This window comes from Biomphalaria glabrata, chromosome 9, assembly GCF_947242115.1.
Source record: "Biomphalaria glabrata chromosome 9, xgBioGlab47.1, whole genome shotgun sequence".
Classification (NCBI taxonomy): Eukaryota; Metazoa; Mollusca; class Gastropoda; family Planorbidae; genus Biomphalaria; species Biomphalaria glabrata.
Window position 1 is genome coordinate 40,362,944 of NC_074719.1, and position 14,956 is coordinate 40,377,899.

At 37.8% G+C, this 14,956-nt stretch overlaps 1 protein-coding gene across 1 annotated transcript; it reads right to left on the reverse strand.

Moving 5' to 3' along the window:
• Positions 1-13,813: 13,813 nt before the first annotated feature.
• Positions 13,814-14,554, reverse strand: LOC129921608 (beta-1,4-galactosyltransferase galt-1-like). Its single transcript, XM_056042631.1, has one exon. The coding sequence runs from the start codon at positions 14,552-14,554 to the stop codon at positions 13,814-13,816; it is 741 nt and encodes a 246-aa protein (XP_055898606.1).
• Positions 14,555-14,956: the final 402 nt, after the last annotated feature.

A 14,956-nucleotide genomic window follows, 5' to 3' on the forward strand; every position in this document is an offset into this window, starting at 1 on the left:
GATTTTTTCCACTGCGAGTGTACTCTGAACTTTATCTTTGAGAGTTCGAATGTATTTAAAATCTTTATCTATTGTATCAATGCGATACAAATGATCCTTCATTGCATCATGACATTAAACTTTGTGGCTTAAAAATGTATTTAAACGTTTGTTAGTTCGATAAGGTTGGAACGAAGCCAAATTTCAATAATCGAATTAAAGTCACGACCATCTTAAATGAAATCCAATTCCGTTGAGACCCATTTTCATCTCATAGAAACCCAAATCATTTTTCACATTCGTAAAACCCCCATGGAAGTCTTCATAGACCCATCGGTGCTCTATATGGACCACTTTGGGGATCACTGTTTAGCGCAAAGTAAAATGTTTTACATGTTTCGGATGTTCTTTCAGAGTTGAAGATAGTTTACTTCCTAGTCCAGACCTCTCGCAGGACGACGTGGGATGGGAGCGGGCAGGGTTTGAACCCGATACCATCGATAAATCCAAACGACAGTCCAGCGTGGAAATCGCACGACCATGCAGCCAGCCAATGGGGATGAATCCATGAAGTTAGAAATGTGGCGTTACCAAAGCTTGACGAATGAAAACTGTCTGCTTTAAAGTGATTACAAAGTCTGATTAATCGCCTGTTTTATATGTACGGAATGTTTGTATTTGTTTTTGCTGACTTTGTTTCGGTACTCGGTAATAGGAATAAAATATCACGAATAGAAAAACAAGCAATTTCAGTCTCATGTAAAATCTGTCAAATTACGTTCAAAGTAACGTTTTTTTTTACAGTCTAGATCCGTGTATGTTCCCACCTCCCCCTTCTCTGTTATTTTTTTTTTTACTTTGTTTCCAAGAATCGTTAAGTCCCCTTATCGGGGAATCTAAAATTATTAAGGTACAATACTTTATAAAACTGAGGAGATCTGTTAGTATATGAAAACACTGAGGTTTTATAGCGTTAAAAAATAAAATTTATGGTTTCTAATATTGCTTTTTTTTTCCGGGGGGGGGGGGGTAAGTGGAGAAATGAGGAACTTGAAGATAAAATAATACTCAGGTATAAAAGCTTATATTTTGGTGCTAAATCATTTTATGAAGTTACTTCTGTACTGTTCTTCTACTCTTGGTGACAATGACTTCTTTAACTTCCTAACCTGTGGGTGTTCAGTTCAAAACTCGGTCGGAGTTAGAGCATCGGGAGTTTCAGGACGCCTTTGAGACCAACCAACACTAATAAGTACCTTATATATGTCAGTGAAGTAAATTCAGTTGGTAGTTGTGCTGACCACATGACATCCTTAGCCAAAGAAAGTCTCAACATTATCTGCCCCATGACTGGCAAGGTCTGAAAGAGACTTTTTTTTTTTACTTTGATTATACTTTCACATTCGCTTTTCCACTTTCTCTCTCTCTCTTTCTCTCACTTTTCTCCACTTTTTTTTTCTCTTTTACTGTCTCTCTCTGTTACTTTTGTTTTTAAATTTATTCCACTATATCATTATCTCTCTCTCTCTCTCTCTCTATTCCACTCTGTAAATATCTCTACCAATCTCTCTCTCTCTCTCTCTCTATTCCACTTTGTCATTATTTCTACCAATCTCTCTCTCTCTCTCTCTCTATTCCACTCTGTCATTATCTCTACCAATCTCTCTCTCTCTCTCTCTCTATTCTACTCAATCATTATCTCTACCAAACCCTACCCACCTACTTAACACAACCGTCATCCCAACAGCAACGTATGTTTGCGAGACATGGAAGTCGTCTGTCAAAATTGAGAAAAGACTCAATGTGTCTCAACAAAAAATGGCTAAGACGGATCTTAGGAGTCAGCTATAGAGATCGGGTCTCAAACAAGGAAACCCTAAGCCGAATGAGGTTGTGACAGAGCGTCGAGTGAGTTTTACGGGATATGTTGCCTGACTAAATGAACTACGCTTACCAAGATTTGTGATGATATGGAAGCCAATTCGAGATAAGCGCAAACATAGACGTCCTTGTATAACTTGACGCCACAATTTCATGGAGGACCTCATAGCAGTGGACACCAGGTGGGAAGAGGCTTCAGAAATTGCCAGCGACAGATCTTTATCTTTGTGGAGACAGTTTTCCTGCCCAATGCGCCGAATTGCGCGGAAAGATCTAAATCTAAGTAAGACTGGTGACTTACAGATAGATAAAATCTAATAGAGGCCGTATATCATATGAGGGCCGTTAAAAAAAAAATATTTGAAACCTTTTTATTGGATGGGGGAGGATTTTAATTACCTCCCTGTTTACGTGTAAGGCTCGTCACTGCACAAATGACTATATTAAATTTTGGAAAAATACATTCTTTCCGTGCTGCCTATAACAAAAAACGTTCTCTGTGTACACGGAAAGCACGCCATCTAATTTACAACACATTTATGGGACAATATTTAAAAAAGGCTTACACTGCCCTGCTCTTATCATCTAGACTTACTTCTTTTTTGGAAGTAACGTCTGTATTATATTAAAAAAGATAAAAGTTCGTGGATACAGATGTTCAGATAAAAAAACATTACTCCACAAATAGAGTGAATAACCAACAGGCGTATGAAGAATTATAACTGTTTAATTCATAGCAGGAGCAGTCTAGTCTGAGTCACTGTCATGTACGATGTTACCTCTATGAAAGCCTAGCCTAAACTGTCTTTTCAATCTATCTAAGCTACAGTATCACTTTGGATTTATGTCATCACAGTTATGCGTTCACTATCAGGCACCTAAATTGCGTCTCTACACTAAATCTATGTAGACTAGAATCTTGATCTAGAATGACTAGATCTATATAGACTAGAATCTAAATTTAGTCTAAGTCTAAAAGATTTAGATCTAGCAGTAAAAGATGGATTGATGTATAGATATGATTTATAACGAAACAACACCATTTCATCACCATCATATTTTACATTACACGTTTAATCTTAACGCCCAGCAGTCAGAGGTTATGCTATCGATTTAATAATTGATAATAGATATAAAGCTTATCAATTATTAATACATTTATTATATCTAAATCTAGATCTAGGCTCTATGTAGTCTGATTTAGATTGTCGTCAAGTGTGTAATGAGGATAGCCTATGTGAAGAGTCAACACTGCGTTTTTTAGCGACCCCGAAAGGGGAAAAGACGCTATTAGTTTTGTGTGGCCTGTCTGTCCGTCTGTCAGGACGTCCGTCCCGTTTAGACCTCAGAACGTACAAGAGAAAATGAAAATCGGACATCATGATATTTTAGATCTTTCAAAGTTCTGATGCAAAGGCTACTTTTTTTTTTCTTTTCTGAAAGCGAAAAATCTCATTTTTTAAAATCAATTATGCAAGCATTTTTTTCATAAAAACCCACCATTTTTTACAACTATTCACTATTAATAGCAACAAACAGTGTAGACTTTTTAGTAAGGGTCATATGCATGTACCATTTTTTTAACACATTTATGCAAATGGCTTTAGATTTTTGATCAAAAAATATTATTTTTTTGCAATGCATTGCTAAGTTATGTAAGTTCTGTCAAACTAAATATTACATTTACAAAAAATGTAAAAAAAATTTTCAAAGAGAAAAAATCTATTTCTATGCAAATAAGTTGGCAATAATTTAAAACAATTAATAAGTAGTTTTTCGTATTATAGCGTGAATTGCACTGTCGCTCCCTATAAGATAATAAAGGAACTTTTTTTTTTTTTTACGGAGTTGTTGTTTTTTTTTTGCTTGAAGCTTTCAATAAGAGATTGACCTTTTACAAAACAATTAGATACTCATTATAAGACATCAGGTAGGACAGGTTCACATCTGATACCACAGTATTATCACATTCACTTTTACCTATCACGTGGTCTGCGGGACCTTTGGGGCAACACACATGATCTGTCAACCTTCTTTCTCCTTTCTCCTTCTTTCTTTCTTCTCTGTCCTTTGCCCTTGATAGAATTTAATTATGATATTCTTTCTGAAAATATTGAAACCTGCATTTTTTTCCTGACAGGGTGGACCACTTCAGGGGGCCGAGTTTGAGTTTGTGTTTCTACACAAACTGTCATTGTAACCTTGTTTGTCTTTTTTTTTTTAAACACTTACAACTAAATCGAAGTTCGTATCAAAAATCTTTTTAAAAAAAACATTTAAATCAGTATTTCATTCAATAAGTTAGTTAATAAGTCCAAAATATATTTTATAATGAGCTACTGATACATTGATGGCTGCCTGGTAGTGCGGTATGTGGCTGTCGTTTTTTTTTTGTTTTCTTTATGGTCCCGAGTTCATACCCTGCCCGCTCCACTCCCCCGTCGTCTGCTGGAGGTTTGGACTAGGAAGTTAATTATCTTCAACTCTGAAGGAATATCCGAAACATGAAAAACATTTTACAGTATATTTTTGTTCAATTAAATGTAGCGGTTGCATCAAAACTTTGAAAGGTCAAATATATCATATATATATATATATTCGTTTCCTTTTCTTGTTCTAGTCTTTGAGATATTTACAGGAAGGAGGGCCGACAAACAATAACAAAACTAATAATGGCTATTTAACCTTTCGAGGCTACTACTAAAACCCAAATAAAATCCAAAACTAATATTTAATAATTCACATGGACTAGTAGAAGCGCTAATATCTTTTTTTTTCAGAGTCAAATTTAAATACGCAGTGGGTCGTTCAGTGCCTTCTGTGTACACAAGGGGGCTAGGTTAATATCCAGAAAGTCTCAAACCGTAAGATGAAAATACCCTAACTGCTTTGTGACATATATGTGTCGGTCTGGCTAGGTTAACATCCAGAAAGTCTCAAACCGTAAGATGAAAATACCCTAACTGCTTTGTGACATATATGTGTCGGTCTGGCTAGGTTAACATCCAGAAAGTCTCAAACCGTAAGATGAAAATACCCTAACTGCTTTGTGACATATATGTGTCGGTCTGGCTAGGTTAACATCCAGAAAGTCTCAAACCGTAAGATGAAAATACCCTAACTGCTTTGTGACATATATGTGTCGGTCTGGCTAGGTTAACATCCAGAAAGTCTCAAACCGTAAGATGAAAATACCCTAACTGCTTTGTGACATATATGTGTCGGTCTGGCTAGGTTAACATCCAGAAAGTCTCAAACCGTAAGATGAAAATACCCTAACTGCTTTGTGACATATATGTGTCGGTCTGGCTAGGTTAACATCCAGAAAGTCTCAAACCGTAAGATGAAAATACCCTAACTGCTTTGTGACATATATGTGTCGGTCTGGCTAGGTTAACATCCAGAAAGTCTCAAACCGTAAGATGAAAATACCCTAACTGCTTTGTGACATATATGTGTCGGTCTGGCTAGGTTAACATCCAGAAAGTCTCAAACCGTAAGATGAAAATACCCTAACTGCTTTGTGACATATATGTGTCGGTCTGGCTAGGTTAACATCCAGAAAGTCTCAAACCGTAAGATGAAAATACCCTAACTGCTTTGTGACATATATGTGTCGGTCTGGCTAGGTTAATATCCAGAAAGTCTCAAACCGTAAGATGAAAATACCCTAACTGCTTTGTGACATATATGTGTCGGTCTGGCTAGGTTAATATCCAGAAAGTCTCAAACCGTAAGATGAAAATACCCTAACTGCTTTGTGACATATATGTGTCGGTCTGGCTAGGTTAATATCCAGAAAGTCTCAAACCGTAAGATGAAAATACCCTAACTGCTTTGTGACATATATGTGTCGGTCTGGCTAGGTTAATATCCAGAAAGTCTCAAACCGTAAGATGAAAATACCCTAACTGCTTTGTGACATATATGTGTCGGTCTGGCTAGGTTAACATCCAGAAAGTCACAAACCGTAAGATGAAAATACCCTAACTGCTTTGTGACACATGTGTGTCGGTCTGTCACGTTTTAATAGAAAAAAATGAAACCATTGAAATTTTCTCTCCTTTTTGGCAATAAAAATATCTATCTATCTATATATATATCTTTCTCTCCCTATATGTATATAAGTCAGTAATCTCAATATGGATACCTGAGATGAACTCCTATTGAAAAATCAGAGCAGGAAGGACTAGTCCTCCCGTAGTGCTCTGGCAAGAAACTTAGCCGTCCGGCGTAGTGCCTCATAGCTACCATACAAGTCGAGTGACTGCACAGGCAAGTCCCCCCTTAGCTCGCGGAGCTGGGGACACTCGTACAAGACATGCGACACTGTTTCGACGCTCTCTCCACAGTGACGGCATCGGGAGTCAAAATTAGTGCGGAACCGGGCAAAGTATGTCCCAATAGGACAGTGTTCCGTCCTGCACTGCGCAACTATTGACTGCTCTGACCTCCTCAGTCGCCACCATGGATCGTCGCGATCTGGGTGACGCATGCGCTGCCAGACACCACGTGCTCTGTCGGATTCCTCCCAGGACTTTAACCACTTCTCTTTGTAACGCTAACTTCTCCGAGGCTTTTCGTTCAACTTCCTGGACGTGCTGGAGCATTGACAGTTTTCTATCCAGGGTCACCCCTAGATATTTTGGCACATTTTCACGCTGGAGTCGCAGCCCACCGAGTTGAAGCTCGAATGGTGCCTTAAGGATGTCGATTCCTAGGCTGAACAGGGACCAGGTCGTTTTGGCAACGTTTATCTGAATCTGCCATTTGTCGCAATACGAGGAGATGGTATGGAGGTCTGCTTGAAGTGCCGCCTGAATTTGGTCGGCTATCTTCCCGGTTGACCAGAGGACAACAATATGGATACCAGATTGCTCAGTTGTTTAATTCCGTGGAAAAAAAGTGCATACAGCTCAATACATTTTGTAGCCTTGTTTTGTTTTTACACAAACTTTATATCAACTCATGCTCTAAATGCTTTTAAAGAGCAATTGAGATAAAAACAAACACCTCCCAGATCTCCTTTTCTTTCTCAGCCTCCCCCCCCCCCCACTTTCCCCAATTGGTCCACACAGGTGATAGGATCAAAGCCTATTGAGAAAGCTAACACATGAAATGAGGCTAAACAAAATCAATTGGTAAAAAATAGTATTAATCACACAGATTTATTTTTGTTAGTCTATATCTCTTACAAATTTGATTACATGACTGATCCAAACTAACTGATGTAATTATACTTCGTATAAGCATTGTGTATGTGTATTTTTTTAAATTTTGTTTGTTTGTTTGTTAAAACATCAAGCTTTAAAACTGGTTCTCAAACTTGTTTTAGAATGATAGAAATGATAAAGTCTGGTTGATTAAACAAAGCACGCGGTTGTCAAAGACTCATTTTCAGGCTAAATGTACCCAAGTCCTGGACAATATCATAATGACACATACAACGATAAAATAAGATTCAGAATGCCACTTTACTGACATATAACATCTTTAATTCCATTATTTTCTCTCTCATACAGCAAAAATAGTTAGAGTCTACACTTAGACTATATATCCAAAAAAACCAACCGTCCTGCACTAGGAACAAAAAACACACTCCTTATCATGAGTTACATTCTGTTTTCCAAAACATCTCACCAAATAAAAACAACCCAAAACAATAACAGTTTTGAAACCAACAACCTGGATTGCCCCCCTTCTCCTGTACAGTAAACAGGAGACCTAGGCTGACCAGAACTCAGTCCTGACATTTCTCCCCCCTCTAATTTTTGTCTGTTTCTGGGTTCGTTTAAGACAGACAAACTTCCTATAAAGAGTTTTTCCAAACGTACATATATCAACATGCAAATAAAAGTAATCTTGGTACTAAACATAGCCTACAGTTTGTAAAAAAAAAAAAAAAAACCCACAAAAAAAAAGATGTATCCACATGAAATGTCAATACTATACACAACCTGCTAGGCAATAATAATTATATGTAAACAAAAAAAAATAGTCAGTGAACAAGCATATTTTCCGAAATGTAAATGTTATATACAACATACTAAGCAATTATAATTATATTTATATATATATATATATATATATATACATATCAACATGTAAACAAAAAATATTGTGCAAACACATATTCTACCTTTTGTAGAAGGCGGTTAATTACATATTCCCAATCCTAGCAAACAAATAACTTTGAAATGAATAAATATTAAATGTCAGTTATCTGTAATCAATGTCATGTTGGTCTATTCTGTTAGTCTAGATAGAAAGTCAGCAATTACATTTAGTTTGCCCTTTAGATGTTCTACATTAAAGTTAAATGATTGTAATAATAGAGCCCAACGACAAATTCTATTATTCCCATATGTTGCGCTCTTCAAAAAGGCCAGTGGTCTATGGTCACACTGAATTGTGAATTTAGCGCCATATAAATATCTGGACAAGCGTTGCACCCCCCAAACAATGGCAAGGCATTCTCTCTCTATTACAGAATACCGTTGTTCTCTGGGCATCAGTTTTCTGCTCAAGAACTTAACAGGATGGAATATTCCTTTTACTTCCTGCAAAAGGCAACATGATATGGCTATGTCCGACGCGTCTGTTTGCACAATAAATGGTCTATTAACGTCTGGTAATTTCAGTATAGGATCCCGTGTCATGCACATTTGAATTTTTCTTAATGCCCGGTCACATTCTGGAGTCCAATTGACCCTCGTCGGTGTCCCTTTTTTTAACAATCCAGTAATTGGAAATACTATTTCCGCGAACGCTGGAATAAATCTGCTATAAAAATTAGCAATACCTAGCAAACATCGAACCTCTTTTTTCGTTTTTGGTGCTTTTATATTTAATACCTTGTCTCTGTTATTGGGTTCTGGGTATATGTTTCCTTCACTTACAATATTACCCAAGAAAGTTATTTTAGGATACGCGATTTCAAGTTTGCTTGGCTTGATAGTAAACCCATATTCTTTTAGCCTGGACAACACTTTCTCTAGTGCTATTAAGTGTGATGACCAGTCATGCCCGAATACACAAATGTCATCAAAATAAAACACAACATTTTCCAGTCCTTTAAGAATGGTCCTAATTGTCCGATTAAAAAAACTAGGAGAATTAATCAGACCAAACGGTAGATATTTAAATTGAAAGTGACCACTTGGTACCCTGAATGCAGTGTACTTCCTACTATTCTCTTCTATTGGTATTTGCCAGAAGCCTTTTGTTAGATCTATCTTTGTAAAAAATTTGGCACTATTAAGTTGTAGGAAAAGATCTTCTTGGTCTGGAATAGCCTCCGCGTCAAATTTGGTAACCGCGTTTAATTTCCGAAAATCTATGCAAGTACGTACTGTTGAATCTTTTTTCTTAACCAAAACGACAGGAAATGCATAGGGCGATTGAGACTCTTCAATAATGTCCATTTGAATCATGTTCTCTATCTCCTTGTCTAAGACATCTCTCATATGAATAGGAACTGCGTATGGCCTCAGTGTAATAGGCTTTTCTGTTGTGAGCTCAATGTTGAATGATTTAACCTTCGCTTTACCCGGTATATCAGTAATTATATCTTTATACTTCTCAACTAGCGTCTGAATCTGTTCTCTTTGGGATTCGGTTAATTCAGTATTGATACTAATATGTTCCCTGGAATTTGTACTCTCAAGAGTAGGTAACTCAGTAACTTCATCCTCTTGGTTATCAGCTTCCTGGTCGGTTACAAGGGACGCTATGCACGCATGTAATAATTCTTCCCCTTGACCCCCATACAAGACATGAGACGCACTTCCCGAGAGTTGTAGATCACTATTTTCCTTACCCGTACATTCCGTGTTGTTTTTTTCGTGATATTTTACTAATCTGTTAACATGAAGGATTTTTACTCGATTGCCTTTCTTTATTTTTACATTAAACTTGTTAATTCTTTTTTCTACTTTATAAGGCCCCTCCCAGTGCAAGGCTAACTTATTCTGTCTCTGTGGTTTCAGTAAAAGCACAGAATCACCTGTTTGAATATCTTTTTCTTTGCTATTTCTATCATAATACCTTTTATAATTTTCTTTACGTTTTGAGCTATTATTCTGAGCTATTTGACAAGCCACAGCCAGCCTACTTTTTAGGTCTAATAAATAGTCAAACACATTCTTTATTTCTGGTTCTACCTGTTGATTAGTAAAAAGATCTTTTAGAATTGACATAGGCCCCCTGACTTTCCTTCCATACAACATTTCATAAGGGGAAATGTTAGTAGACTCATTTGGTACCTCTCTGTACGCAAACAGAAGTGCGTTTATAGCTCTATCCCAATTCTTAGGTTCTGCTTCGGCCGTCTTTCTCAGCATGCATTTCAAAGTCCCGTTAAAGCGTTCTACGCCCCCATTTGACATGGCGTGAAATGGTGTTGATTTAACAATCTTTATTTTAAAAAACTGACATATTTCTTTGTATAATTCGGATCTGAATTGAGATCCATTGTCAGAAAGTATCTGTTCCGGGAATCCTATTCTAGTAAAAATAGCACTTAGAGCTTCTATTACTACTGGTGTTGTTGTATTAGGTAGTGGTACAGCTTCCGGTCATCTTGTTGCCAAATCAACCAACGTTAAAATGAATCTATTCTTCCGATCTGTCATTTGGAGTGGTCCGATGATATCAATAGCAACTTTAGCAAATGGAGTGGAAATAATATTCATGCGCCCTAGTTCTACCTTTCCAGCTTTTCCTGGGTGTCTACCTCTTTGACAAAGGTCACAACATTTAATGTATGTTTTTATATCTTTATCTACCCCAGGCCAAAAGAAATGCGAATATACCCGATATCTGGTTCTATTTATAGACATATGTCCAGCTAAAGGTGTAGAGTGTGCTATTTCTAATATTAGTTCACGTCTATTCGTAGGGATTACAAGTTGTCGTTCTATTACCCCAGGGGTATCTTTTCTCTCAAATTCTTTGTAAAGTAGACCTTCTTCCACTATAAATGATACCAATCCCTTTTTCTTATCTTCGACCGTTCCTGCTTTCGCCTTTTCCCATAATCTAACTAACGAACTATCATTTCTTTGATCCTCTCTAAAATCACTGTCCAATTCCATCCACTTACTTAGACCAATCCTGTCATTATCTTCCGATTTGACCCTATTGTCTTCTGCTTTCGCCATTGCCCTAGTAACAGCATTCCCATATAAAAATGCTTTAGCCTGATCAACATTTCCAATAATAATATCTGCTATTGGGTCCTTGAACATGGCCGCTACAAAGACTCCTTTTAAAAATGGAGTATCAATGTCTATCCAAGCAAGTGGATACTGAAAAGTTTGTCCATCTATTAATTTTAAAGTGAAAAACCCATCTATCTTCTGACTTTCTTCTATCAAACTTTCTCGGACCCCAATTATGCTCGCCCCTGTATCTCGTAGGACAGATACCCTTCGATCTCCTAAAAATCCCTCAACTATTTTCAATCCACCAACTGATTTATCTTTATAATCTAGAAAATTATATGTATCAGTGTGACATGCAAATAATCCCACTTGTTGCCCCCTTTCTGGTAATACTCTTAGTCATTGCTGTGTTGGCCCTCTATTCTCATTTATCTTTACCCGACACCATCGAGCAATGTGTCCGCCCTTTCCACATCTATAGCATATCACTTGTGTACCCTCTGTGTTTATATTATTCGGGCGACGACTGTTAGATTGACCAGTGGCACCAAAAGCTACATATGGGATATCGTTACTAGTTACTTTGTTACTTCCCTTTACAATATGTGTGGAGCCTTTCGTGGCATCTCTAAATTGATCAATACAGTCTAAGACCTCTTGGGCTGAAGTAGGCTTTCGTAGCAAAATATCTTTCAGGGCCTCAGAAGATAGCACACTGTAAAGTCTGTCTCTCATTATAAGGTCAATTATACCGTCTACTGTCATTGGGGTTTGTGATGTTTTAAGCCAGTTGTCAAATGTCCTTTTCAAATGGACATAAAAATCTTTCATATCGTCCGTCTTTGGGGAAAGTTCATGCCACAGTGTTCGACAGGCTTCTTCTGTGAGTTGGGCTTGTTTTAGGAGCTCCCCCTTAACAAAATCATAGTCAGTGTTATGTATCAGTTTTGTTTGTATCATAAACAATTTTAGTTTTTCATTTAACTTGTGAGTGAGGACAAGTGGCCATCTTGTCTTGGGTATGTCGTTAGCAGTAGCAGTCGTTTCGAACAGTTCTAAGTAGAATAACAAGTCCTCGTTGTCTGTCATGCATTTTAGGTTTTTGTCTAACTGTTTATTCTGTTGTGGGTTGTCGTTAACTGTCATGTCTTTCTTATCCATTTCATGTTGTCTTGCTAGTTGTTTGTCCTCCATCTCTCTTATATGTCTTCTCTCCTCCGCTTCCCTTGTCAGTCTATCTGAGTCAATTTTCTGTTGGGCCTCTATAAATTTCTTTAACGTTTTGCCCTTAAACCCCAACATCTGAGCCTGGGCTACTATCTCCTCAAATGGACGAGGTATAAACTCTGACATTTCCTAGAGCAGTGTCCTTTATTACAATATTACCTCACAAAATGATATACATACAAAAAAAATTAAAGCAAAATTAAAATAATACTAATACCTCTGTTCCTACTTATGTTGTTCAACTGGTACTCCAACAGGTTAAAGACAATTGTCCAAGGTTATCCAATAATGTGATTTCTCTTAGTCTATTTCAGGTAGATAATCCAACAGGTAATCCCAACATGGCTTTATACCTACGCGCGGTATCGGTACTTGGAATGTATCACAAAAGTTAAATTCATATAAGTATTATATCCAGCAGTAGCTTCTTCAGTATAATCCAAATAGAATGTACCACAAAAGTTAAATTCATATAAGTATGAGATCCAGCAGCAGCTTCTTCAGTATAATCCAAGGAATGAGCGTATTGGTAATCCAATTGTAAGGAACGAAATTGGCCATGCATATACACTTATGTTTAGACGTACGAAGGGGTGCTACTATTACTTGCTAATAGTGAACACATTCGGCATGTTAAATCATTATTATTAGATAGTAACAGCCTAAAATACAGACGACGAGTTTCCGCTCCTTATGGACTTGAACTCTTTCATTAGTACACACTTGGAGATGTGCGCTGTCTGGGTGCAGCAGATACTTCAGGTTACTGTACTCAGATATGCGCTGTCTGGGTGCAGCAGATACTTCAGGTTACTGTACTCAGAGATATGCGCTGTCTGAGTGCAGCAGATACTTCAGGTTACTGTACTCAGAGATATGCGTTGTCTGGGTGCAGCAGATACTTCAGGTTACTGTACTCAGAGATATGCCTTGTCTGGGTGCAGCAGATACTTCAGGTTACTGTACTCAGAGATATGCGTTGTCTGGGTGCAGCAGATACTTCAGGTTACTGTACTCAGAGATATGCGTTGTCTGGGTGCAGCAGATACTTCAGGTTACTGTACTCAGAGATATGCGTTGTCTGGGTGCAGTAGATACTTCAGGTTGCAGTACTCAGAGATATATGCTGTCTGGATACAGCAGATACTTCACTGGAGATTGATGCATCCATCGCATGTAGTTGTTTTGGACGGCCCCCAAAATGTCAAAGACTCATTTTCAGGCTAAATGTACCCAAGTCCTGGACAATATCATAATGACACATACAACGATAAAATAAGATTCAGAATGCCACTTTACCGACATATAACATCTTTAATTCCATTATTTTCACTCTCATACAGCAAAAATAGTTAGAGTCTACACTTAGACTATATATCCAAAAAAACCAACCGTCCTGCACTAGGAACAAAAAACACACTCCTTATCATCAGTTACATTATGTTTTTCAAAACATCTCACCAAATAAAAAACAACCCAAAACAATAACAGTTTTGAAACCAACAACCTGGATTGCCCCCCTTCCCCTGTACAGTAAACAGGAGACCCAGGCTGACCAGAACTCAGTCCTGACAGCGGTCCTTGAACTTTAAGGATGTAGCGTCTACAATATTGCCTTGTGTTGAGGACCACCTCCTGTGGTGGTGGACCAGAGCCAAATCAACGCTGACCATCACGTAGGCGATCCCTGGACGATTTCTGTTCGGGGTGTGGACGTCATTGAACAAGACCGTTTCCGGCCGGACAATAGATTTCTGTCGTTCTCCTACGAAATGAAATTTTAATCTCTTTAAATGGGAGAACACTTTTAATGAATATCTCTCAAACATCTGGAAATCCTCTTCGCTGACCGAAAAGTGTTCTTTTACTATCTCCCATTGCAAAGAGGTTAGATAATCTTGGTAAAATGTGCTTTGTAAGATATATGTCCCTAGCTGCTCACTTAGACTTTTGCTACTTAGTTCAAACTCTTTATTTAAAGCGCCAATAAGTTCAGTCCAGCTGTCATGCTGGTGTGGAATAAGAAATTCGTCAGTGTCTTGAATGGCCACATATCTGGACGCTCCCCTGTTGCGATAGACGCAGTCGTTGATTATAAGTTTCTGACCGTGGTATTTTATTTCCCCTACTGGAATGGGCCACTCTATGACGGTCAAGAAGCCTTGTCTCTGATAATGTTTCAGTACGGTGTCTACAGCGCTGGAGACGCTCTCCCTGTACAGAAAGAAGTGCTCCGCCCCAAGGACTCTGTTGAACTCGACGTTCTGAACCAACTGGTAAGGAGTATTGTAGTTATATAACATTGAATAGCAGACGGTAAAATTTCTCTGCAAGGCTTGTGGATACAGAACCAGGAGGCTGTTGGTGGGCGTGTCTTTCTTATTAAATGTCAAGGACACATTCTGTGGTCGACGTTTTTTGTTTAGAGGGCACTCAAAACTAAACACTTGCCTTCTGAAAGAACAAAACACGCACAATTAAATAAATACTAAAAAAAAAAAAAAAAAAACTTTGCCTATATTAAATGAAGTAGGATCAATTATTTTGAATCAATAATGTAAGGTAATTAATTTTTAATTGATCCCTCGCCCCAAAGAAACTTAAATTTTTGTGACTGGAAATATTGCTTTTTTTTTGTGTATACCTCGATATTCACGATTATAGCCTGGTCAGTACTCTATTCTAACCAGTGGGGGAATGGGATA